At 50.6% G+C, this 26,679-nt stretch overlaps 1 protein-coding gene across 9 annotated transcripts in view; it reads left to right on the forward strand.

Annotated features, from left to right (window-relative positions):
- Positions 1-26,679, forward strand: part of PYROXD2 (pyridine nucleotide-disulphide oxidoreductase domain 2) — a 32,836-nt gene that overhangs the window by 5,077 nt on the left and 1,080 nt on the right. For 4 of the 9 annotated variants that reach the window (XM_010389532.2, XM_030940102.1, XM_030940100.1 and 1 more), the window contains exons 3-15: positions 2,833-2,926; positions 3,211-3,284; positions 11,221-11,376; positions 13,949-14,102; positions 15,926-15,987; positions 16,085-16,182; positions 18,256-18,397; positions 18,746-18,880; positions 20,225-20,297; positions 20,553-20,709; positions 22,795-22,949; positions 24,054-24,160; positions 26,240-26,360. In XM_010389532.2, the coding sequence (XP_010387834.1) occupies positions 2,833-2,926; positions 3,211-3,284; positions 11,221-11,376; positions 13,949-14,102; positions 15,926-15,987; positions 16,085-16,182; positions 18,256-18,397; positions 18,746-18,880; positions 20,225-20,297; positions 20,553-20,709; positions 22,795-22,949; positions 24,054-24,160; positions 26,240-26,360 (1,528 nt within the window). Of the gene's footprint in view, positions 1-2,832; positions 2,927-3,210; positions 3,285-11,220; positions 11,377-13,948; positions 14,103-15,925; positions 15,988-16,084; positions 16,183-18,255; positions 18,398-18,745; positions 18,881-20,224; positions 20,298-20,552; positions 20,710-22,794; positions 22,950-23,219; positions 23,420-24,053; positions 24,161-26,114; positions 26,361-26,679 lie in introns of those variants that run through there. The other 5 variants (XR_004059954.1, XR_004059955.1, XR_004059956.1 and 2 more) reach the window with 4 other exon arrangements.

A 26,679-nucleotide genomic window follows, 5' to 3' on the forward strand; every position in this document is an offset into this window, starting at 1 on the left:
AAAGGCAGCCTAGTCGACACTCTCTGCTCTCCTGCGCTGATCGGGGGCTGGGTCGAATGCACATCTGCAGCCAGCTGAGGACCTGAGGACGTCACAGACTGCTTTCCTCCCCTTCCCCGAATGGGGAAAGGTGGTTTCCCCATGGCCTGTGAGGGAGTCAGGGAGCTTCCAGAAACAAGCTGACAAGGCGGGGAAGCATGTAACCAACATAGCATGGGAGCAGGTGGGAAGCAGGGGATTGGGCACCCAGGGCAGGGTGGGCGCCCTTGACTCCAGATCATAGGCAGCCCTTGTGTCTAGAGCCCTGTGCTCCCAGCCAGGTCCAGGCCACGTACCACCTTGGAGTACGTAGCCGCTATGTGGCCAAAGTGTGCCCTGGGTACATTGAGGAGCTCAGCCTAGCAGAAGGGCCAGCACCCCATCCCCAGCACCACTGACTTCAAGATCCCAAGCTGAGCTGGGTGGCCCAGAGCTATCCTTAGCCTATGCTTCTGTAACCTGAGTCTAGATACCTCCAAGAGGCCACAGAATGTATTCAAGGCCACAAAACAAACATGGAACATCTTCTTGAAGCAGCGGCAGCTCTAGAATATCAATATGGGAGGAACTGTGGATGTGCTAATGGACTGATGTTAAACCTTAATACTTTACCTGATGTCTAAGTTTTACCTGAACATTTTATGTGGGGCATTTTGTAACTCAATGGATCAGTAATTTAAAACATTGATTTTATTTTATTTTATTTTAATTTTTTTTGAGATGGAGTTTTGCTTTGTCGCCCAGGCTGGAGTGCAATGGCACGATCTCGGCTCACTGCAACCTCCACCTCCCGGGTTCAAGCAATTCTCCTGCCTCAGCCTCCTGAGTAGCTGGGATTTCAGGCGCCCACCACTAAACTGGGCTAATTTTTGTATTTTTAGTAGAGATGGGGTTTCACCATGTTGGCCAGGCTGATCTCGAACTCCTGACCTCAGGTGGCCTGCCCACCTCAGCCTCTGAAACTGCTGAGATTACAGGCATGAACCACCACGCCCGGCCTAATTTTATATTAATATAGGCCTGATTTTATATTAATATAAACAAAGATTCATCTCCCAGCTCTGCCACTTTGTGAAGGTTAAGGTGAGTCACTTAGCCTCTCCGAGTCACTGTAAAATGGAACAATGGCACCTGCCCTCACAGAGCTGCTGTGAAGGTAATGGATCATTTGCTGCTAGGACCTGTCACATGCAAGTGGTGACTGTTATTATTGGAAGTTTCCAGGCCAAGGAAGGCTGGCATCCATCCCCTTTACCCAAAGCCCACCAGGAACACACTTGTAGTTAGTCTAGTTGGGTTTCTTGCTCTTTGCAGCGAGGGGACTCACATCAGGGGAAACTCGGGTTGCCTCAGTAGGAAGGTGTTAGAAAGAACCTAGCACAGGATTTGAGCTTTGGTTGATTCGAGGGAAGGCCTAAGGAAATAGGGATTGCCATAGATTAGATACTCTCAGGAAGGAGGGACAGCCCTGCAACTGGGCAGCTCAAGAAATCTGATCTGTAGGGAGGAGAGAGATGTGTGCGGAGAGCAGTAACTGATAAAGAAGTAGCAGTCACTCATTTCAGCCAAGAGGGGTGTTGGGTATTTTCTCGATGGCACTGAGACATTGCTTTTGTTTGTGCTTGCCTCATTTTATCATAGTCTTATAGAAACCTTGTTTGGGGTTGTCCATCTGTGAGATTGTTCCTGTGTAATAGGAGATGCAGCTTACCTTGCGTGCCAGGCCTCAGCCACTGAGTGACGGCTGCTGTTTCTTTCTCAGTAGGATATGTTAGGAGGATAGACGCTGGTTTCACACTGTCTCGTTTCAATTCCTAAGACCTCTGCTCTTCAGCTCTGTGAGCCTGAGGCAAGCTGTTAACCTTATTGAGCCTCAGTTTTCTCATCTGTAAAATGGGAGAATCATAGTACCTGCCTCGTGGCTGGTAGGAAAAATTAAATAAGACAATATACTCACTGTTTCTGGCACATAATAGTTGCCAAGTAAGCTTTTTGAAAAGTCTGACTTTTGCATGGCACCATTCCTGTGGTCACAGGGCCAGCATTTTAGATCGGTAGATTCATGACCAGTTTGGTTCAACAGATATTTATTGATTTTTCCACTAAGTGCTAGAAAAAAATTAATAGAAATCCTTGCATCATTTGTTCTCCCAAAATAAAGCTCTGCTATGAACAGCTTCATTTACTGAGCACATTCTCTGTGCCAGGGACCACTTAAAACCCTGTCTAGGGACCAGCTCAGTTCATCTTCACAGCAGCCTTATGAAGTGGGTAAAGCCAGGACTATTTTCATCAGCCCCATTTTTGCAGGTGAACAAACAGGCCAGGCGGATCAGGTACTGAGGCTGCAGCAGCAGAGAGAGAACGAGGGGCTGAACCTGGGCGGAAGAGTCAGCATTCACAAGTTTCACTTCACTGTGCTGCATTTGTAGGAGGAATGAGGCTTGTTCCCTGCCTGAAGGAGAGGAACATCCCAGGGCAGGGTGGCAGGAAGCAGCGTGAGACCCTGAGGCACCAGGCCTCTAAGGAGGGAAGACCGCCTTCAGTTGGGAAGTGGAGGGGTGGGAGCAGGCCTGTCACATCTTAGAGGACATCTAGGAAAGGCAAGAGTGGAAGGGGAAGCACAGGGAAGGGCATTCCCAGAGGTGGGAACAGCATGAGCAGGGTGGGGAGGCCATGGGGTGTGGGGCATACTGGCCTATAGTGAGGACCTTAGTCTGAGGGTCAGCCCGAGGGAGCCCTGACATTTCAGAGGGATAAAGGGAGGGCCCTGTGTGCTGCCCCACTTCCCAGGCAGCATACCTGCAGAGACTGGGGGTGAACACCGCGGTCTTCGAGAGGCGCCATGTGATCGGGGGTGCAGCTGTCACTGAGGAGATCGTCCCAGGTGAGCTCTGATGTGGCATGGGGGAGTGGAGGGCAGTGACCCGGGGACAGTCTTCATCCTCTTCATCCTGCTGACCCCCGGTGACAGTCCTCATCCCCGCTGACCCCCGGTGACGGTCCTCATCCCCGCTGACCCCCGGTGACGGTCCTCATCCCCGCTGACCCCCGGTGACGGTCCTCATCCCCGCTGACCCCCGGTGACGGTCCTCATCCCCGCTGACCCCCCGGTGACGGTCCTCATCCCCGCTGACCCCTGGTGACCGTTTTCATTGGATTCGGTTTCAGGGTTTAAGTTCTCCCGCGCGTCCTACCTGCTCAGCCTGCTGAGGCCGCAGATTTACACTGATCTGGAGCTGAAGGTAGGGCCTCCCCGGCCTGATTGCAGGGAGGGAGGAGGCAGTTCCATCTTCCCAACCTGGGCAGAGTCTCCCTGTTCCACGCCCGAGGTGATGCCCGCCCCTGAGGGCTCCCTCTTCTACCCAAGTCTTGTGTATCCCACGGGATTTCCCTGCTGCATTCCCATGGATGGGTTTTGTCTTGTCCATATAATGTCTTGAAAAGTGGGAAATTTCATCCAAGAATCAGACTTCTTTTGAAGAATGAGCTTTGTCACCATCAGGCCCTGTGGGACACCTATCTGAAGCCTTGGGCACCTGAGCTTACAGCTGCCTTGGGACACAAGCCCCATTTCTGCCCTCATTGAACTTGAGAGCTGATTCCCTCTCTTGGCAGCTAGAGCAGGAAGTGGGGCCTGGGGACTTTTCTGGCTCCCGGGCTGTTTGGAAGCTTCCTGGGAGTCTCATCTGGTGCTGTTTGCCTCTCAGTCCACCGACCTTTGTCCGCAACCTTACCCAACCCTGCCGCCAACCCTTTCACGTTCCTTCACCCCCACTGTCTTATAAACTGCGTCACCACATTCCTGAGGCTGATTGGCTTCTACTTGCTGGGTACCACTGTCACTCACCACTCAGAGAAAAGGGTTCTTAGTGCCATCTATACAAGCAGCTGCCACTCACGTTGCTGCCATCTTTTTTTTTTTTTTTTTTTTTTTGAGACCAAGTCTCGCTCTGTCGCCCGGGCTGGAGTGCAGTGGCATTATCTCGGCTCACTGCAAGCTCTGCCTCCCAGATTCACGCCATTCTCCTACCTCAGCCTCCCGAGTAGCTGGGACTACAGGCGCCCACCACCACACCCGGCTAATTTTTTGTATTTTTAGTAGAGACGGGGTTTCACCGTGTTAGCCAGGATGGTCTCGATCTCCTGACCTCATGATCCACCCGCCTCAGCCTCCCAAAATGCTGGGATTACAGGCGTGAGCCACCGCACCCAGCCATGTTGGTGCCATCTTTGCTCTAAATTCAAAATTTTAAGCTAGTGTGATGTCCAGCTGCTGTTCACAGCTCTTTGGCTGCTCTAACTGGTTCATGTAGAGACTTCTTCAAGCCACTGAGACACAGTATGTGCATCCTGGTACCAGGACTGGATGAAATCTAGCCAGGGCTGGGGGTGAGTCGCTGGTCTCTAGTCCAGACCGGACCATGGCAGCAGGCAGTTTGTAAATGCACCACTTATTCATAGTAGCAGATGTTGGGGAACAGGGACCCTCCTTTTGGCAAACCTGATCTATGAGACTAAGAATCACAGAATAGACGTTTTCACTTGATTATTCTCTTTACTTAAAAAATGTTACTCATTTGAAATGGTATTTGTCATAGTGTTCCTTGAACTAGAAGCTCCCAAGTGAATTGAGTAGATGCTTTAACCTCTGCCTTGGGCTGCATTCATAGGAGTACGGTGCTCAGATCAGGGAGAAAGCAGTTCTGCTGTGTGATATGCAGGACTTACCCCATCTGGAGCACCTTGTTTTAATAGGACATTGAGGGCCTGGAGGGCATTGACAGGAGGGCAACTAAACTCTTTCCAGGAATATCCTCTTTCCAAAACTATAATGGAGAGCATTTACTTTATCAGCATCACATATTGGGCTATGACCTTTAATGTTCTATCTCAATTGTTCCTCACCTGTAAGTCAAGAGCCATGTTACAATCAGGGAACTTAAAGTTCGGGGGTTAAATTCACAGAGCTGGAAAGTGATGGAGAGTTTGAGCCAAAGTCAGACTGTCTCCTACTCCTTGTTCTTGAGCTATGATGCACTCAGGCCTCTTGGTACCGATACCACCCAGACTCACATGCCTCTAGCTCTGTAGTTTGTGGTGAACATGGTCATAGATGGAGTGTCCCTGGCAGCTCCAGCGGGGTGTGCACAGAGGCTGAGACTGGAGCTGCTGGAAACTGGCCGGCTGCGTCTGCCTCCCTGCTCCACAGCTCACCAGCTGTGTGATTTCACCATGTGATGCCTTCTCTTCCTCATCTGTAAGATGGGAATGACAACAACACCTGCCTCCTAAGGCTACATCAGCACAGTCCCTGGTGCACAGAGGGCTCAGTACTTGTTGCTATTATTATTACCCCCTTTTGGCACTTGAGAAAACTGAGGCTCCAGAAAGACCAATGGCCAGAGACTACTCAATCACCCTGCCACTTATAAGGCTGTATCCAATTAGACTGAGCCGCCAACTAAAGTGTGAGGCTTAGCTTTGGCACCGCTGCCCCTCCTCCCCTCCTTGAGCCAAAGCACCCTCCACTGACCCTCTGTGGTCCCCACCAGGGCCTGCCTCCCCGTCCTGGGTGTTAGTTTCCACAGCTGTCAATGCGAGCACTGACTTGGATCACCTCCCGGTTCCATCCACCTAGAAAATGAGTTTGCTTTTTTTTTTTTTTTTTGAGACCGAGTCTCACTCTGTCGCCCAGGCTGGAGTGCAGTGGCCGGATCTCAGCTCACTGCAAGCTCCGCCTCCCAGGTTTACGCCATTCTCCTGCCTCAGCCTCCCGAGTAGCTGGGACTACAGGCGCCCCCCACCTCGCCCGGCTAGTTTTTTGTATTTTTTAGTAGAGACGGGGTTTCACCGTGTTAGCCAGGATGGTCTCGATCTCCTGACCTCGTGATCCGCCCGTCTCGGCCTCCCAAAGTGCTGGGATTACAGGCTTGAGCCACCGCGCCCGGCGGAGTTTGCTTTTGCAGCAGTCTCACGCTGGGTGATGGAATCCAGGCTGGAAGGGCAGAGCCTTTGCACTGGCAGAGAAGGGGATGTGGAGGGGGGCTTTTCATCCCCTTCAGCCATAAGCCACCTTCCCCACCTCCCCCTGGGCCAGCCTTGACCTCATTGCCAGAGGCAACCCCATCCTCCCTCCCCCCTCTCACTGACCTTCTGTGTCTCACTCAGTCTTATTCATTTTGCTCCTACTTTTCTCCTGGAAATCTCTCTAAGGTAGGGCTCTAACTTGCAGGGCCACAGAGTATGACCTGGGAAACTGCTGGGGAAGCGGAGATTTCCCTGGGGTTCTTGCTCGCAGGTCTGATTCGGTGGCAGTGGTGGGGCCCAGAAACAGTCTTTCTGATGGCATTCTCAGGTCATTCTGAGAGAGGAGGCCTCCGGAACACAACTTTGAGAAGCACACCCTTTAAATCTCTCGTACGGGCCAGACCCTGCTCTTAGAGAGACTGACTCATACCTGTAATCCCAGCACTTTTGGGAGGCTGAGGTGGGCGGATCACGAGGTCAGGAGATCGAGACCATCCTGACTAACACGGTGAAACCCCATCTCTACTAAAAATACAAAAAAAAATTAGCCAGGGATGGTGGCAGGTTCCTGTAGTCCCAGCTACTCAGGAGGCTGAGGCAGGAGAATGGCGTGAACCTGGGAGGTGGAGCTTGCAGTGAGCCGAGATCACGCCACTGCACTCCAGCCTGGGCGAAAGAGCAAGACTCTATCTCAAAAAAAAAAAAAAAATCTCTTGTATCTCTGGTCATTTAGACACACATCCTTCACACACACGCTTTCCAACAGTTCCACCCATGCCATGGTTATGCATGCTGAGAACTCTCATGGGGTAAATAAAAGAAGGGTTTTGCTTTCTTTTTTTTTTTTTTAAGAATAATACTTCATAATCCGAACAAATCTCATGGATATAATCTGATGGTTCCTTAACATTCCCCTTCTCATTCGAACTCCACATAATTAAAACCATTGTTAAAAGGAAAACCTTCACCAAATTAAATTTAACAGAGTTTAATTGAGCAAAGAATGATTCATAAATGGATCAGCCTCCTGAGCCAGAGTATGCTCAAAGTCCCCAGCACAGCCCTGTGGTAGAAGAAGATTCATAGACAAAGTGAAAGGTGATGTACAGAAAATGGAAGTGAGGTACAGAAATAGCTGGATTGGATACAGCTCAGTGTTTGTCTTATTTGAACACAGTTTAAACACTTGGTCCCCTTTGATTGGCCAAAACTCGGCGCTTGACACAGGAGTAGGTTACAGTCTGTTTACACTTCCTTCTAGCTTAGAGTTCACTATGAACAGAGAAACCTTTCGGCTGAGCTTAAAGTATTCAAGGAGGCAGCTTTAAGCTAAATTTGATTTAACACCATTAAGAATGACAGAGCATCCATTTAGAAGAGAAAGTCCTGGAATCAAATGAAAAGTGATTCATAGTCAATTAGTCATACTTGGAATAACTTTTGGATTCCTCTTAGGTCCCTGATTTGGGGGGGGGGGGGATTATTCCTTCATTCAGTCCATGTTTCTGAGTACCTGCTGTGTGCCAGGCGCTGGCAGTGTACAGCAGTGAACTGGAAAGGCAAGGACCCTGCTCTTAGGGAGAGAACTTCAGGTAGAGGTAAGTGCCAAGAAGAAAAGAAAAGAAGGCAGCATTAGAGAGAGAGTGGAGATTCCAGCCTAGATGGCGACCAGGAAGGACATCTTCCTCAAGGAGGTGACATTTGAGCGGTTTTCAAATACCAAGAGGTCACCAGCAGCAGCCATGTGGACATCTGAGCAGACGGTCTCCAGTCAGAGGGAAGAGGAGATGGACCCACCCAGGCAGGCGTGAGCAGAGGGCAGGTCAGTGTGGCCAGGGCAGAGGAGTGACAGGCAGAGGGCAGCAGATGGGGGTGGGAGGGGCAGGGGCCAACTCGGGGACTGCATTTTATCCAAGTGCAGCGAGAAGCCAGTGAGGTGTGTGATCAGGAAGTTCACTGCTACGATGTGTGACTTTACAAAGGTCAGCCCACCTGCTGGCTGGTGAGGACTCGGCGGAAACAGGAGGGGTCGCATGTGGATCACGAGGCCGCCGCTGCAGCGATTCCCAAAATGGTGGCTTAGAGAGAAGCACACAGGTTCTGGAGGCAGCGTACGGGATGACAAGAATGACAAGGAGAGAAACTAAGGATGCTTCCTGGGTATGAGAGAGTTGACCACTTTAAGAAGAACGAAGCTGGAAGTTTCTCCAGCTTAGAATAAAGAATGTCTTCATCTTAGGGTTAGGAGGGACCCCAGCCGTCTCCTGGCCCCGGCCCCCACCAGTGTCGGGAACCTCCTCGAGGCACAGAGTGTCCAGAGCTGTGGCGAGCCTGCCTGCCTGGAGCGTCTCCAGTGTGGAGCAACTCCAGCAGCAATTGTTGGAAAAGCCTGTTTTTGGTTTCCTCGTGCTTTTCTAAAACCTCTACTCTCAGATCTCGTTTCTCTCCTCTGCGGCCGTACCTTGTCTGCAACGTAGCATTCATTTATTCAGAGTCGACGGAATGCTTATTAACTGCACTGTGTCTGCATGTGGGGGATACAGCAGTGAACAAAATAGACAATGCCCCTGACTTCACAGGGCTCACATGCTACTTGGGGAGACAATGAAAACACTAAATATGTGATTAGCTATGTGGTGACAGGTACTTTGGGGAAAAATATTGCAGGGCGAGGGGGCAGGAAGTGCAGGAGAGGCCTGGCTGATAAGGTGGCATTCCAGCCAAGACCTCCAGTCGTTGAGGGAGCAGGCCACGGATCTGGAGAAGGAAGCCTCTGGACAGCAGAAACTGGAGGCAGCACAGGCCCCTTTTGCTTTATTTGTGCCTCCTTTGAGGAAGTAGATATGCTCTTGGAAAGTTCTGTGTGCTAATCAGATATTTGTAAATCAAATCATATTTTAAATGCATCAAGGGGACTTCCACTTAAAGTGACCCTGGAGTAAATGAGTCTGCAAAGTAAATAAAATGTTCTGATGTTAATAATTTATCTACCTTGTAAGTATAGATTTTCACATAACCATTGCTTGATTGTGTCTTTCTAAATTTAATTATTTATTTCTGAAGTGGAGCAGTTACAGACTGGTGCTGAGAGCTAGGGCTTTGCAGTTACACAGCTGTGGTTTTGAAACCCAGACCTACCTCCTAAAGTGACCTGGGACAAATTGGTTAACTCCTATGAGCCTCTCGTGTTGCTTTTGTACAATGAGGATAGTAAGACAGCCACGTGCCACGTGACAACATGGTGGTCAACGATAGACTATATACAATGGTGGTCCCATAAGCTTACAATGGAGCTGAAAAAAATTCCTGTCCCCTAGTGATGTCATAGTTACAGTACAGCATATTATTCATTTGTTTGTGGCGATAAGCCTACCGTGCAGCCAGTTGTCAAAAAGTCTAGTACATATAATTATATACAGTACATAATACTTGATAGTAAATTACTTTGTCACTTAACGTATTTATTATACTATACTTTTTATTATTATTTTAGAATGTATTCCTTTTCCTTATTTAAAAAATTCACTGTCAAACAGCCTCAGACAGGTCTGTCAGGAGGTATCCAGCAGAAGGCATTGCTCTCTAGAGATGACAGCACACATGTTACTGTCCCTGAAGACCCTGCAGTGGGGCAGGATGTGGAGGTGGAAGGCAGTGACATTGATGATCCTGACCCCGTGTAGCCCTAGGCTGATGTGTGTGTTTGCGTTTTACTTTTTAGCAAAACAATTTTAAAAGTAAAAAAAAAAAGTAAAAATTTTGAAAACAGAAAAAAGCTTACAGAATGAGGATATAAAGGAAATAGTTTATATAGCTATACAATGTTTGTGTTTTTAGCCAAGTGTCTTTTTAAAAGAATCAAAAAGGTTTTAAAAATTAAAACTTTTATAGAGTTTAAAAGTTGCAGTAAGCTAACTTACTGAAGAAAATGTTTTAATCAATGTAGTGTAGCCTAAGTGTACTGTATTTATAAAGCGTGCAGTAGTGCACAGCAGTGTGCTGGGCCTTCAGTCACTCACCACTCACCCAGAGCAACTTCTGATCCTGCAGGCTGCATTCATCGTGAGGGCTCTATATGGTATCATTTTTCTTACCTTTTGTGCCATATTCTTAATGTACCTTTTCTATGTTTGGGTTTTTTGTTTTTGTTTTTGTTTTTTGAGACAGAGTCTCGCTTTGTTACTCAGGCTGGAGTGCAGTGGTGCAGTCTCACCTCACTGCAACCTCTGCCTTGCAGGTTCGAGCGATTCTCCTGCCTTAGCCTTCCGAGTAGTTGGGACTACAGGTGTGTGCCACCACGCCCAGCTAATTTTTGTATTCTAAGTAGAGATGGGGTTTCACCATATTGGCCAGGCTGCTCTCGAACTCCTGACCTCAGCTGATCTGTGCGCCTTGGACTCCCAAAATGCTGAGATTACAGGCATGAGCCACTGCTCCCAGCCTAGATACGTTTAGATACCCAAATATCATTGTATTACAGTTGCCTCCAGGATTCAGTGCAGTAACATGCTGTGCAGGTTTGCAGCAATAGGCTACACCACACAGCCTATGTGTGGTAGGCTATCAGATCTAGGTTTGTGTAGGTACACTCTGTGATGCTCAAACTACAACAAAATTGCCTAACAATGCATTTCTCAGAACATATCCCGATCGTTAAGTGATGCAAGACTGTACTTACAAAGTTGTTGTGAGGTAACCATTGTAAACCCTAGTACGGTCCCTGGCATGGAATGAGTGTGCCATGGTGTGGTGTGGTATGATGCGGCATGGTGTAGTGTGGTGCGATAGGACATGGTATAGTATCATATGATGTGGTAGGGTGTGGTATGGCATGGTGTGTATGGTGTGATGTGATGTAGTGTGGTATGGTACGATGTGGCATGGCGTGGTGCTGTATGGCATGGTATGGTATGTATACTATGGTATAGAATGCTATAGTGTACTGTGGTATGAGACAGTATTGTCTGCCATAGGGTACTTGGGCAAGAGGGATTTTTATAAACTTATATTTAAAAAACAGACACCAGGACCATACACTTGGGAATCTACACACAGGTACCAATATGTTCACACAAACACAATAGGAGAAAAAGATGACGGGCAGAGACCACAGAGCCACTCATTTGTTGCCGTGCTGTTTGTGTTCTGCAGAAACACGGGCTGAGGCTTCATCTTCGAAACCCCTACTCCTTCACCCCCATGCTGGAAGAGGGTGCGGGCAGCAAGGTGCCCAGGTCCCTTCTGCTGGGCACAGACATGGCAGAAAACCAGAAGCAGATTGCCCAGTTCTCCCGGAAGGATGCCCAGGTAGGGAAGGCGACAGTGACTGAGCTCCTACTCCCTCAGCAGCCTAAAGATGGGCGTGGTTGGATTGTCCTAGAACAACTGTCCAAAGGCCATGGGCACTGGGCCAGGCCACCCCACATTCCTAGGAGGGCTCCAGTTGGTGGCAGCTCTTGATCTCAGGCACTGGGAAGAGAAGCGGGTGGAGGATGCTGATGAAGACCAGTGGACTGGAAGACCCGCACACCTGCGTGTGTTCAATATGGGGCCACTGTCAGAGGGGCTGTGCATGCTGAGTTCAAGAGGAAATGCACCGGCATGTTCTTAGACCGGGAAGTGCTTCATGCCCCTCCAGTTTTCAGACAGAGTTCCGAGTGTTTGTCCACATTAAAGCACATGAAAGCCAGAAAGGAAGATGAGGGATGATCAGAGAAAATTAAGGATAAAATCAACTGAATCAGGAACTTAGGACAAGAGAGTTCTAAATATTCATTCAATGTGGCATCCCAAGGCTCCCTCCTGACTGCCCAAGGCAACGAAGTGTCCATGATGGTGTGCAGCCCTGGTGATGGGATGAGCACATGTTGGATGGAGAATGCACTTTTTTCCCCTTGGAACTGCGTTCTAGGAACCTGCTGGGTGGCGTTGTCTAGATGAGCCACTGAGTTCCGTGAGGGCCCTGCCACAGTTGGTTCTGTGGACATAGGAAGATTATTTGAATGGCCATTTTGTACCAAGCATGGATACAAGCTGAGGTGTAGCATTAAATCATATCTCAGTGGAGACATTTTCATAAGAAGAACCTGGATTAATAGAACCCATGTACATTGCTTTTCTTGTGTTAATCTATTACTGGGTAAAACTTAGAGAACCACAGATGCACGGCCTACAAGTCTCTTCCACCAGCAGTTTTCAGACCTGGCTGATGATCAGAATCACCTGAGAAGCTTAGCTTTTTATTTTGTTATATTATTTCATTTGTTTTTAACACGGGGTCTCACTCTGTCACCCAGGCTGGAGTGCAGTGGTGCGATCTTGGCTCACTGCAACCTCCGCCTCCCGTGCTCAAGCAATCCTCCTGCCTCAGCCACCTGAATAGCTGGGATTACAGGCATTCACCACCATGCCCGGCTAAGTTATTTTTAATTCTTTTGTAGAGACAAAAGTCTCACTATGTTGCTCAGGCTGGTCTGGAACTCTTGAGCTCAAGCAATCCTCCCACCTCTGCCTCCCAAAGTGCTAGGATTACAGGCATGAACCACCACACCCAGCCTGAGGAGCTTAGCTTTTTAAAAGTGCTTCTTTGATGGTTCTTTTCTGTGGCAGATTGGAGACCACCACCTGCATCCTCTTGTCCAAATCCTGCCCATCTCAGATGCACTTGAGGGGATTTGGCACAAGGCCAGGTCCCCGGGCCTGCAGGACACTAGCTGTGGCCCTACACTCTAGCGACCACACACGCCAGAGGCAAGGGCCCATTTCCCATCGTGGAAAGTAAGGAGCTTGATTCCTGGTTTTGTCTTTCCATGCTGTCATATTAAAGTCCTGCTTAGAGAAACCTGTTTAACTTCGTTTTTACCAAGACTTCTCAAATGTATTTTAACATGTAACTTTTCTTTATGTAACACTTATTAAAATGTCATGGGTCTATCCATGGGTAGAGATAGACCAAAATGCAAAGTCCAGGGCTAAGAAGAATCAGGTAGGGCCTCCAGTAGCACAGGCTTCTGTCACTGCTCCTGTGCCCACCAGGGAAGCGAAAGTGAGTGTCAGAAACCAGGCTTTGGAAAGTGGATTCTGACATGGGAGCTTGTGGGGTAAGAAGAGGCAGTCTTCTGTGACTGCGGGTGATGAGACGGTGTGGGAGACCTACAGACTAGAAAAGAATACAAGCAAAGGTCTTACTTCTACCAGTAATATATGAGAGGACAGAAGGACAGGCTAGGTGCAGCGGCTCACGCCTATAATCCCAGCACTTTGGGAGGCCGAGGCAGGCGGATCACTTGAGGTCAGAAGTTCGTGACCAGCCTGGCCAACATGGTGAGACTTCGTCTCTACTAAAACTACAAAAATTAGCTGGGCATGGTGGCACATGCCTATAATCCCGGCTACTCAGGAGGCTGAGGCAGGAGAATCACTTGAACCTGGGAGGCAGAGGTTGCAGTGAGCCGAGATCGCGCCACTGCACTCCAGCCTGGGTGACAGAGCAAGACTCCATCTTGGAAAAAAAAAAAAGAAGAAATGACAGAAGGAAGAAACTTCTAAGTGGTTTCATGGTTTATCGCAGAGGCCACACCCTAAGATTCTTGCCAGTTTTCTGTGGGTGACACTTTGTGTTGGCCAGCATTAGCTCCGTGTCCCTGTTGCCACTCCTGGTGGCTCCTCTATCGCCCAGGGTCTCCTGACCACCCCCACCTCCACCCCATGTACTCTTCTTGGTGTTGATGTTAACCCAGAGACCTGGAACTGGGGGAGCTCAACAGAGCCAAGCCGAGGCCTGAGGAACCATCAAGCTGTGGGGGTGACAGGCCATATGGGGACAGCATGGAGGGGAGGGATATGGATGATGGGGCTTCGATGCAGAGCTCTGTTGCAGGTCTTTCCCAGATATGAGGAGTTCATGCATCGCTTGGCATTAGCCATTGACCCTCTGCTGGATGCGGCCCCCGTGGACATGGTGGCCTTCCAGCGTGGCTCTCTGCTGCAAAGGATCAAGTCGCTGTCCACCCTCAAGCCCCTGCTGAAGGCAGGTAAGTCCAAGTGCAGGCACCAGGGCATGATGAGTGACCTTCAAGGAGGTGAGCTCATTGTCTCAATGCCTAGACACAAGCCTGAACCTCCATGGCAACCTGCCAGCTGGGATCAGTTAACATGCTGCGATCAATTACGGGCAGCCTGGAGCACTTTGTTGAGAGCATCTTAGGCTGATGCGCTTTAAAATAGAGCTTGAGACCAAGGCTTGTGCATGGGTACTTCATTTGGAAGGGTGACCCCAAGGCACAAAAATAGGAGAAAGTGGGGGTGAGAGTGGACAGAAGAGTCAATACCAGAGTGTGTGATCACACTAGCCACACTGTGGGTGACAAGATACTGGACTTGTGTGGGCCCTCTGGGAAACCTTATGAAATGCATTTGAGGAACCTTCTCGGGAGATGGAAAGGGAAATATTTATTCCTTGGGTTCTATCTCCCATTGGTCAAGGGTTGCCTCACAGGGCATTGACTCCCACACTTCCGGGCTGTGCATCTGTGGGTGCCAAGTAGGTTCCCATGAATGCCCTAGGGAAGAAGTAGAGAGGCTTACTTTTCAGCACTGAAGTGAGATGCTGTGGAGTTGCCTTTGTGAGCTGATCAAAGCCTGCATGGAGTTCAGCATCATGGCCGTGGCTGGAATAAGATATAGGGGCCAAGAGATTTGAAGTGCTGCTCCTATACAGGAAGAATGCTAGATTTGGGGTCAGCAAGGAGAAGTTCTGTGATCAGTAATGTCTGTCATGAGTATGAGAATGGAAGGCACATCAAGTGTGCTATTATTTTCTGCCCTCCTTGAGGATATACAGACCAGTTTAGCCTCTATATCCTAGAAAAAACAAACAAACAAACAAATCGCTTGTTTCCCACATGTCTTCATGGTTCAGCTGGTCCCAGCTGGCTCAGCTGATCTGGTCTGGTCTCGGGCATGTGTTTGTGTCTGCAGCAGCTCAGTGGAGGCAGCTCTGCTCCAGGTACCTCCCGTCCTCCTTGTAGAAGCACATGCTGATCTGGGCGTGGACTTTTCACATCAGTGGCACAAGCACAGAGGGCATGCCCCAATATACAGGCCTGTTTCAGGTCTGGCTTTGTGTCACATCTGCAAACGTTCCACTGGCTGGCCAAGTCACATGGATGAGCCTAGAGCCAAGGAGCCGGGCAGGTTAACCAAGCTGTGGTGGGTTGGGAGGCACTGCAGACTTATACATTGCAAAGAGTGTGGAGCCAGTGGAATCTATTACAAATGCAAAAAGTAGACACTGCCTCTCAGATAACCAGTCCAGGGAGCTCTGTGTGAAAAACAGGCAAAAAACATTTATCGAGCAACTACTAGGTGCCAGACACTACGCTAGGCCTGGGTGCTATAAGGCTAGAGACCATGATTTCTATCCTGAAGGTCTTAAAACCTAGTTACTCTGAAATGGTCTGAATCAGGGTTGTAGGAATGGATCAGCAATAAGGGAATAAGGTACAAGTTTAAAATTTTCCAAACATAATGCTAACTGATTAAACGTATTAAATGCCTATGAACTTGCAAATGCTTTACCTAGCTCATTTAATGCTCACCGTAGCCCTTGGGGTGTAAAATAGGATTCCTGTGTTACAGGTAAAGAATCAGGTTCAGAAATGTTAAAAATGTGTCCCAGGCGCTGCTAGTGAGAGGTGTGGCCGGGACTCAAGCTGGGTCTGTCTCTGCATTGGCTGTGCTATACCATCTCCCGGCAGGAAGTCTCGGCCTCCTCCAATCTTTTTTCCCACAGGCCAGGTTGGAGGGTTTCCCTGTCACCTGTTTCAACTTCTGTTTTGTGGATCTTCTGTTATAGGCCGCATCCTGGGAGCCCAGCTTCCCGAATATTATGAGGTCCTCACAGCTCCCATTACCAAGGTGAGCGGTTCCCCAGCATCAGGCCCGACCAGGGAGCAAGGGGACCCTCCTCCCGTCGAGGCCCCTAAGGCCTTCTCTCTGCTGTTGTGCTGTCCAGGTGCTGGATCAGTGGTTTGAGTCTGAGCCTCTAAAAGCCACTCTGGCCACAGATGCTGTGATTGGAGCCATGACAAGTCCCTGCACTCCGGGGAGTGGGTGAGTGAGGGGGGTGAGGCGGGACACAGGAATGGGGCATGTTCCCCAACAGGAGTGAGGACAACAGTGGCAGTGGCTGCAGCAACAGCTGCCACTTAACAGAGCTCACCCAGTGAGCCAGGAACCAAGCCAGGCACATCACACACGATCCATTTAACCCTCAGAGCAACGTCTGAGAACTGCGGTTCAGAGAAGGGAGTGTCTTGCCCAAAGCCACTCAAGTGGCAAGGCTGATTTTCAGCTCGAGGTGTCTGACTCCCCAAAATCTTCCTTCTTAGTGATTGTGCCCTACTGCTTCACTAAGAAAAGTCTCTCTCCCACCTCCCGCTTGGTATCTCAACGTTAATATCTTCTTTCCTCTCCTCTTCCCTTCCCTCTTCCACCTCTCCACTCCCGCAAACACCCATTCTCCCTTGCCTGCCACCGGTCCTTTCCCTGGGCTGCGGGACACTCACACAGACACCTCAGGATGGACAGTAAGCTGCCTTTCTCTTCGTGAGTGCGGGTGTGCGCTGACAGCCCAATCCGAGAGGTGGCAGTCAGACACAGTGAAGCCTGCAGTGTGGTCTGACTTAATGAGCCCCCACAGAAGCAGGAATAGAGGGGTGTGTGTGTGTGTGTGTGTGTGTGTTGGGATGGAGAATGCTGCCAAGGGTTGGGCCGTTTCCAGTGCACCAGAAGATACAGCTAGAAGCTAGAAGCTGTCGACGTGGCTTTTCTCTCAAGGGACTCAAGGGATGAGCACACCCTCGGAAGTGGTTTTTCAACACATATTAAGCCGGCCCCAAATTCTCCCAGGACCATAGAGACGGGGGCTTGGCAGCAGTTGCTACATGTTGGCCAAGCTGTGATCTACCAGCCAATCTGGATCTTCCAGCTGGGGCCTCCTGCCCTTTTCTCTTGGGATCTCTGAGAGGCTTAGCCAGTGCTCAGTTTGTGAAATGTGCCTTTAAGTAATTTGTTCCTTCATTAATTCTTCCAACAAATATGGATGAGCGCTCGCTAGGTGCTGGGGATACCGTAGTGAGTGGAGCAGACGTCCTGATGGGTGAGAGACACAGAGCGAGTGATGATGATGAAGTGGTGTGAGTGTGATGCTAGGAGGAGCAGCCGGAACACAGCCTGATCTAGGGTCAGAGAAGCCTCCACATGGAAGAGGTATTTGATCTGAGACCCAAAGGACAAAGAGGAGTTAGCAAAATACAAGATGAGGGAGGCAGGGGCTTCAGGCTGACAGAACAGCAGGGGAAATGCTGGGGTTAGAGAACGTGTGATCTACCCAGGAATCTAGTGGTTCTGTTAGTTAGGAGGATAGGGTACAGAGAGGGGACAGGATGAGGGATGAGGCTGGAGCACCTGCTAGGAGACTGGTCATTCCCTAAGAGCAGCGCCAAGCCAGGGAGGTTTGGAATGGCGATAAGTGAGTGGCAGGAGCACAGCTGGGCTTTAAGATAAGGCTCCAGGATATATGTGGACAAAGACCTGCAGGGGAGAAAGTGTGGGAGAGGGGTTCCAATGAGGGGCACTACTGCAGCAGCATAAGGAAGAGAAGAGAGGCTGAGAGGTGGGGTGGCCTTGCAAGCCCTTTGGAGGCTGAGTTGGTGTTGCTGTGTGGACATAGATGGGGAAGGATGGTAGCGGTCAAGACTGACACCTGGTTTCTGTTGGAAACAGAACCTTCTATGGAAAGGTGTCATTCACTGGAATGGGAAAGATTGAAGCGGAAGCAGCTGGAGAATGGGGAAAAGGTGGTGGGTTTAAGATGCCTACCAAGAAAGCGTCCAAATGGAGATATCTGTGGGTAGTTAGACACAGGAGCTGGAGCTGCAGGTTTGGGCATCGTTGCCTTCTTTTTGGTAATAAAGCTATGCACATAGACACACTTGCTGGGGAGTCAGTGTAGAGAAGGCAAAGGGCTCTTACAAGAACTTGAGCTCATTAAAGGCTACTGGGAAAGGGCTGGATGGTGGCAGGGAGGGGCTGAAGATCAAGATGGAAAGGAATAGTTGCACCTACAACTCTGGGGAGATGAGATCCCACCTCCAGGATCTGAGTCGGATGGTCTGTCCTCAGGTATGTGCTGCTGCATCATGTGATGGGGGGCCTGGAGGGGATGCAGGGGGCCTGGGGCTATGTCCAAGGGGGCATGGGTGCCCTCTCTGATGCCATCGCAAGCTCAGCCACCACCCATGGAGCAAGCATCTTCACTGAAAAGGTGAACGGTCCCTCTACCCCACCCCAGTTATTGGCAAGGATCCCAGGACAGAACCAAGTCTCAGATTTGGAAGGTCCCTTGTTTTACTGATGAACAGAGGAGCTGTGAGGGGGTGGGTTGCAGAATCAAGAGACTACGATCAAGCAGCCCGTTAGTGGCTAACCACTGGTCACTGAACTGAGGCTGAGTGTTTCATGGAGAAGCCGAGGCTTCATGGAGAAGCTGCAGAACTTGATGGGGTGGGTTTGGGATGAAGAAGTTGCGAATGCCTAGGACCATCACAGACCATGGGAATCCCACAAGATCTAACCTGGGTTTCCCTTCCTGGGGGTTTCTGATGGGCGCTAGACAGTGGTGAAGGTGCAGGTGAACAGTGAAGGCTGTGTTCAAGGAGTTGTGCTGGAAGATGGCACAGAGGTGAGAAGCAAGGTGGTGCTGTCCAACACATCGCCACAGATCACCTTCCTGAAGCTGACGCCACAGGTGAGACTGCGGGCAGGAGGGTGGATCTTAGATGTCTGCCAAAACAGGGGTTGGAATCTGTGGGGATTGAGGGAGCCAGGATTGCATCAGGGTGTGAGATGCAAAAGCCAAGTCTCTGCATTTGGGAAACAGGCAGGTAAGGGCAGGTAGCAAACAGGGAAGAAGCCTCACAGGTGAGGAGAAGGGGCCAGAGAGGTGAAGTGACCAAGATTCTGGCCACTGGCAGAGCCAGAGCTAGAACCCAGGTCTGACTTTCGATCTAGAGTTGTTTCCACAACTTTCCTACTTTCCTCATTTCTCCCCTCTCAACAGCTTTAATTCCATTGTATGTGTCAACTATCTGTTGTATTATCCATGATTATTAATTAATTAAAAGAGCCACAAAACTTCTGGGCATACAATAAGAAATACTGGCACCCAGAACTGGAGACTTCAGTTGATCTTGGTGGATTTCAGCTGCTCACAGCTGGCTCATGCATCTGCAGTCAGCTGCCGGTCAGCTTGCCGGCTCTGCTGATCTTGGCGGGACTCCTTCATGTTCTTGGAAGCTAGCCGGTGGTGGCTGGTCCAGGACAGTTTCTGCTGGGATGACTGGGGGGACTCGGCTCTGCCCCGTGTGTCTGTCCTCCCGCAGCACAGTAGTCCAGGCATGTTCTCAGGGTCTGGCAAGGGGCAAAAGCAGGCAAGCTCAAGCATGTATGCAAGCATCACGTGGTTTGATCTCTTTGCATCCTGTTTGCTAGCATTGGCCAAAGCAAGTCTCATGGCCAAGCCCAGAGTCAGAGTGTGAGGGCACTGCAAGGTTACACAGAAACGGGTGTGCAAACAGGGAGGGGTGAGCTTTGGGGGACAGTTTTTGCAATTGACTTTCCCTGTGCCTAAAAGATATGATAACATGTATACGTGCATGAAGCTCCCAGCCATTCTTGGGGGCAATTCTTAGGGGCAAAGCACTACTTTTTCTGAGTGAGTCCATTAATAAAATTCGGCAAACATCAGTAAAAAGAAACTTGTTAAGCCAATTCTGAGATCATCGAGGCTTCCAAGAGCTTACAGACCAGTAGTGAAAAGAGACCTGCAAACCACTGTCCCCTTTGCAAGCAGGGAGAGGTGTGGACTATTTCACAGTCAGAACTGCTGGCCAAGCACAGAGGAGGAAGTGGTTAGAGCTGAGTGGGAGGGGATCTAGAAAGGCTTCACAGGGGAGGTGGTTTTGGCTGAGCTTTGAAGGATGAAGAGGATTTCCAGAGGGAGCGACTGAGGGATCTTCCTGAGCAAAGAAAGAAGGCAGCTTCCTTGGGGCCTTGGACGTCTGGGGGCTTTCATGGAGGCTTCTCCTTCCAGGAATGGCTTCCTGAGAAGTTCCTGGAGAAAATCTCTCAGCTGGACACCCGGTCGCCTGTCACCAAGATCAATGGTAAGAGACACACTACATTGCAGCACTATCTTCTTTGACCCATCCGGGTGAGAAGCCTCCAGGCGGGGAGCAGCTGAACTCTGTCATCATCTCCATTCCCTGACCTCCAGCCCATGTCCCCCTGCAGCCTGGTCAGAAGGTGAAACACTTGCTCGTACTTTCCTACTCCCATCCACCACTGAGGGTAGCAGGGTGCTGGCTGTAGAGGGAGGACCTTGGGGGGCTAAGACCTGACCCTCCTCTTTGATCCCTCAGTGGCCGTAGACAGGCTGCCCAGCTTCCTGGCGGCCCCCAATGCTCCCAGGGGCCACCCACTGCCCCATCACCAGTGCTCCATCCACCTGAACTGTGAAGACACCCTCCTCCTTCATCAGGCCTTTGAAGACGCCATGGACGGCCTGCCTTCCCACAGGTGGGAGTCCTGGACAGAACATCCCCTGATGTTCTTCCACGTGGGCCTGGGAGGCGGGGCTGTCCATGCCACACACAGCAGGGATCAGGGCTGGCGTTCAACCTTCACAGTGAGTTAGGATCTGCCAAAATCCATACTTAACTTCTAAGGACAGGAAGCACATCCCAGGTGAAAAATCTGAGGACCAGGGCAGGTAAGGGTGAAGAGCAGCTCAGGTTAGCGGAAGGGGCAGAGAGGCAGAGCGCTGCCCAGGAAAGTGCTGGGGCTGGGGAAGAAGATGAGAAAATGTGTTCTGGGAGAGCAAAGGAGGTTCTCTCACTCAGAGCCTGTCGGGGGCACGCACTCACTCAGTCCCCTGCTCCGTAGCCTTTCTTTTTCTGATAAGCTGCCTTCTTGCAAAACTTCTAAAAGCATTTCCCACCTCCCACTGCAGCTGTATTTCCATCCTTCCAGAAAAGGCAGGGGCACTGTAGGAGCAAGAGCCTTTCCATCCTGTCCGCTGTCCAGCACACACTGTTGAAAACCTATTCAGTGCCGGGCTCTGTACGAGCTGGGAGAACTAGCAGGGCAGGGGCATGAAACCGACACGAAGCTTATGATAAGACAGGTACACAAATATTTACAGCATGTGGTAAAGAAGATGTGCTTCTGGAGAGAAGGGTATAGGGCAAAGTTCATTCATCCATTTATAAATATTCTGGGGTCTCTACTCTGTGCCAGGCTTGGTTCAGTGACTGGGCACAGATCAGCAAGCAAAGCCAACAAGGTCTCAGGTCGCTGACTTTCTATCCATGAGAGGAAGACAATCAACAAGTAAGCACTGATGATGAGCACTGCGGAGAAAAATAGGCAGGGAAGGGGAGGAAAGGCTTCTCTGATAACGCAGCACTTGAGCAGAGACCGGAAGGAAGTGAGGATACAGATCTTGTGGGTACCTGGGAAAGAACATCCAGACAGAGGGAAGGTCAGGTGCAAAGGCCCTGGGGCAGGAGCATATTGCTGTGTAGGAGGCACAGGGACGAGGCCAGAGTGACTGGAGAGACAGCACCTGGGAGTGAAGGGTATCTGATTGTGCTGGGTCTTGTCAACTGCCCTGGCTCTTACTCCAGGAAAGTTTGTGCAGAGTCTGCCTTATACTTTAGAAAGACCAGCCTGGACACGGTGTGGAGAAAATGTTAAGGCATCTGTTGCAATGGGTTACTGTTGCAGAATCCAAGTTAGAGTGGACAGTGGCTTGGACAAGGGTGGGGGCAGTGGAAGTAATGAGAAGGGACTGAAGACTGGGTGTATTTTGAAGGTGAAGCCAACAGGACTTGCTGTTGGACAGGGAGTGGGAAGTAGGTAATAAAAAGGAGCGACTGTGAAATGGTGCCTCCATTTACTGAAGAGAGGAAGAGGCGGCAGGGGTGGAGCAGATTTTAGAGGCTAATCAGGCATTGGGGTTTGAACGGGGGACGTTTGAGATCCCTGGTGGACATCCAAGTTCAGCAAAAATATTGCGGCTGAGGGACGCAGGGAGAAGGGGCGTTTCCCGTGGCCTTGAAGGAGACTCATATTTGGAGATCAGAGGGAGAATGTGCTCCAGGTAGAAAAGGTGTGGCAGGCAAAGGTGGTGGGGTGGGAAGCAGGTCACAGCTCTGCTGGAGCTTGAGGCAGCCCTAGCAACTCTGTCTTCCATTGGTCTGCTCTGGAAAAGGCAGTCAGGCCGCTAAATCCTGGCTGAAATCTGGCTGCCTGGGCGCCTGCTGTCTTAGGCCTGGCCTCTTTCCACACTCCCACTGTCTGTGTGGACCTTGGAGACATTTGCGTTTGGGAGCTGTGGTTAGAGCACAGCATGTGATGAAGGCAGGCAAGGACAGGCCATGCATTCGGAGGTCTGGGCAAGGCCAGCTCCTCACAGGTGCTCTGGATCACGCTGGCGGCTTCTAAGCCAGTGCAAGTGGACAACCACTGTGGCTGTACAGCGACAGTCGCCCAGGATTGGTGTCATCTCAGGTTCTCCACTGTGCCCCAAGTCATCTCAGAGGCCCTTACCTCCACACTGCTGCTCTTTAGACCTGCCGTCTCTCCTCCCTGCCCGCACAGGCCTATGATTGAGCTCTGCATCCCTTCTGCGCTGGACCCCACCCTGGCTCCCTCCGGCTGCCACGTAGTCTCTCTCTTCACTCAGTACACGCCCTACACACTGGCTGGAGGCAAGGCCTGGGACGAGCGGGAGAGAGACGCTTATGCAGACAGAGGTAAAGACAGCTGCATGTTCTGCCTCCAGAGCCGGCCGGGCTTGCGACCCGACTGGGCCTGCTCCTCCTCACTGCCCCATTCAGGATTGACAGCTGCAGATGACGTCCCAAAGGGAGGAAATAGTCGAGGGAACCTCAAGTCAGCATAGTGAATGACTGCTGGGGTCAGGAACTGGGCTAAGAAAGCCAAGAAAACACAGTTCCTGCCCCCCAGTTGCTCGCAGCCTAGCAAGGGATGGAGGAGACAAATTAAGAAACCTGTCATTACAGCACAACTGACTGCATGAACCAAAGGAGAAACATGAGCCAGAGGGACAAGGAAGGCTTTCAAAGGAAGGGACGGTCAAGCTGGGTTTCCAAGGATGACTAGGAGCTGGCCAGGCAGCAAAGGGCATTCCAAGCAAGAGAAACGCTTGAGCAGGCCGGGCATGGGGGCTCATGCCTGTAATTCCAGCACTTCAGGACGCCGAGGCAGGTGGATCACCTGAGGTCAAGAGTTCAAGACAGGCCTGACCAACATGGTGAAACCCCGTTACTACTGAAAACACAAAAAAAACTAGCAGGGGGTGGTGGCACATGCCTGTAATCTCAGCTACTCCGGAGGCTGAGGCAGGAACCCGGGAGGCGGAGGTTGCAGTGAGCCGGGATCGTAGCACTGCACTCCAGCCTGGGTGACAGAGCGAGACTCCGTCTCAGAAAGAAAGAAAGAGAGAGAGAGAGAGAGAGAGGGAGGGAGGGAGGGAGGGAGGGAGGGAGAGAGAGAGAAAGAGAGAAAGAAAGAAAGGGCGAGCTTGTGGAAAGTGATGAGGTGAAAAAAGCTGCATATGCAAGTGGAGACAAGCAGCTTTGTGTTTAGGGTTGGGGTAGGGAAGTGGGGAAAATTGGGGACTGGACTGGCCTGCCCATGCATCTTTGGGATGAGTTATTCATTTGCTTGTGGGCTGATTTTTGTTTTTCACCTGTTGAGGTATAATTTGCATATGATAAAATAAACCCATGTCTGTGTGTAATTTAATGACTGTTAGTAAATTTGCCAAGTTGTATCCCCTTAGTGTCTCCTCTTCTTCCTAACACCATCTCATTTCTCTGTTTTTGGCACCCCAGTGTTTGATTGCATCGAGGTCTATGCCCCTGGCTTCAAGGACTCTGTGGTTGGCAGAGACATCCTCACACCACCAGATTTGGAGAGAATCTTTGGGCTTCCTGGAGGGGTGCGTATAAGCCTAGGGGGTCTCTCACCACAGCATTCCCTCTGTGCCCTCACTTCCTGGCTGTGACCTCTCTGCTTTATCTTGTCCCTCCATACTCAGCTTTCATCAGGAAGGGAGGACAGTGGCAGGGACCCTGGCTGAAAGAGGGCAGAGAAGTGGTCAAATCGAGGGAATGGGGGATCCCTAGTGAGGACTCAGAAACACAGGCAGGACAGCCCCACTGAGAAGGTCACCAGGATTGTGGCCCTCTGCCTTGACAACCATGCTGGCTCTGCCATCTGACTTTCTTCAGAGAGAGTACCCCCTTCTCAAGGCAGCAGCATGTCCTCAGACTTCAGTTTATCAAAAACTAGAGATTGGAGACAGGGAGACCAGTTAGGAGGCCAGGCTCAGTTGCCTCATTGCAGCTACTGAGCACTTGCAAGGCCAGAGACCAGCCTAGGGAACATAGTGAGACCCCATCTCTACAAAAACAAAAAACCAAAAACATCGCCAGGGGTGGTGGTGTGTACCTGTGGTCCCAGCTACCCAGGAAGCTGAAGCAGGAGGATCGCTTGAGCCTGGGAGTTCGAGACTGCAGTGAGCTGTGATGCGCCATTGCACTTCAGCCTGGGCAACAGAATGAGACCCTATCTCTAAAAAGAAAATTTAAAAAAGAAAAGCAAAAGAAAAATCTGAGGCCAAAGTGAGATGTACTGCAAGTGTAGAATGTACACAGTATAGAAAAAAATATAAAATATCTCAGCAATAATTTATATATTAATTACATGTTGAAATTGTAATATTTTGGATATATTGAGCTAAATATGTTATTGACATTAAATTCATCAACTTGCCCTTCCTACCTTCCTTCCTTCCTTCCTCCCTTCTTTCCTTTCTCTCTCCCTCTCTCCCTTCCTCCTACCATCCTTCCCTCCTTCCCTCCCTCCCTTCTCTTCCTTCTAGAGATAGGGTCTTGTTCTATCACCCAGGCTGGAGTGCAGTAGTGCAATCATAGCTTATTGCAGCCTCGACCTCTGGAGCTCAAGCCATCCATCCTCCCACCTCAGCCTCCTGAGTAGCTGGGACCAAAGTAGCTGAGCCCCTCTGGGGCTCAAGTGATCCTCCCACCTTGGCCTCCCAAAGTGCTGGGATTACAGGCCACAGCAGGCTCTGCTTTTACTTTTTAAATGTGGCTACTAATAAATCAAAAAGTACATATGTAACTCCCATTACATGTTCACTGAACAGCACTGGTCCGGGTAGAGGAAAGAAGGCCAGGCAGCAGGAAGGAAGGGAATGGCTGGGTACAGCAGGCATGGGGCAGGCAGACTTGAGAAGCCTTGGTGACAGTGTGCACATGGGGGTCAGGATGGAGGTGATGTGAAGCGTAGGTGCAGAGGCCAGGGGGAGGAAGGTGCTGTCATTCACTGACGCAGGAGGATGGGGAGGAGCAGACTGGAGGGAAGAGGATGGCCTCAGTTTGGGGCAAGGTGAGGAGGGCAGTGGGGGGACACTCCTGTGGTGATGCCCAGCAGACGTGGGGCTTCTTGTCCAGACCTGCCCCCTGAGTCTGACCTTCGCTTGTCCTATGCTGCCTCCCTTCTCAGCCTGGGGCTGGTCTCACCCAAGCCAGGGGGGGCAGAACTGTGCTCGGGCTCCGTTGCCCCTTGTCTGCCATTCACAGTGATCCTGCTGGAACTTGGACGCCGGGGTCCGGGCTCAGGTGGACGCCTTGGCCACAGGAGGAAGTTCTCGCAGAGACACATGCCAGCAGCCACAATAAGTCAGACGATTCTGTTTTTCCAGCAGAGCGAGAGGGATGCAGAGTAGATAGCAAAACCCTCTTTTCTTTCCTGTTCAGTTCCTGTTCCCCACCCTGCTTTCTTCCTCAAAAGGCCTCTAGAAAACTTCACTCCCAGCGCCAGGGCATGTGCCCGTTCCATCTCATCTCCTTCCCTTTCTGCATTTTAAGAACCCAAGAAAATATCCCGGAAGGAGAAGAACTTTTGCTGGAGAACAGGGGAGGGGAAGAAACCCCGCCAGGACAGGAAAGGCTGTAATGCTCCTGTGCTAATGACTGTGGCCCTGCCCCTGCAGAACATATTCCACTGTGCCATGTCCCTGGACCAGCTCTACTTTGCCCGCCCTGTGCCCCTGCATTCTGGCTACCGCTGCCCTCTCCAGGGCCTGTATCTCTGTGGAAGTGGGGCTCATCCTGGTGAGTGACCTGGAGTCCCACTACCCTGTGGGGACTGGGAGGGCTCACTGGAGGCCAGAGACTTGGAGAAGGAGGAAGAAGATAAACAATGAAGGCGGCAGAGAGGGAGGGGAGCAGGGAACTCCCACCATAAGAAGCTGCCTTGTGTTCAGAGCTCTCCATGCACAGGTGAGCACCCAGCCGCTGCCTCCACCAGGCTGACCACAGCCCACAGTTGAGCTCACACCTCCCCTTCAGGAGGCCTGGGGATGCGTCCTGATGGAGGCATCTCACCACATTCCAATGCGGGGTTGTGAGAGACCCATGTCCCTAAATTCCC

This window comes from Rhinopithecus roxellana, chromosome 11, assembly GCF_007565055.1.
Source record: "Rhinopithecus roxellana isolate Shanxi Qingling chromosome 11, ASM756505v1, whole genome shotgun sequence".
Taxonomy (NCBI): Eukaryota; Metazoa; Chordata; class Mammalia; order Primates; family Cercopithecidae; genus Rhinopithecus; species Rhinopithecus roxellana.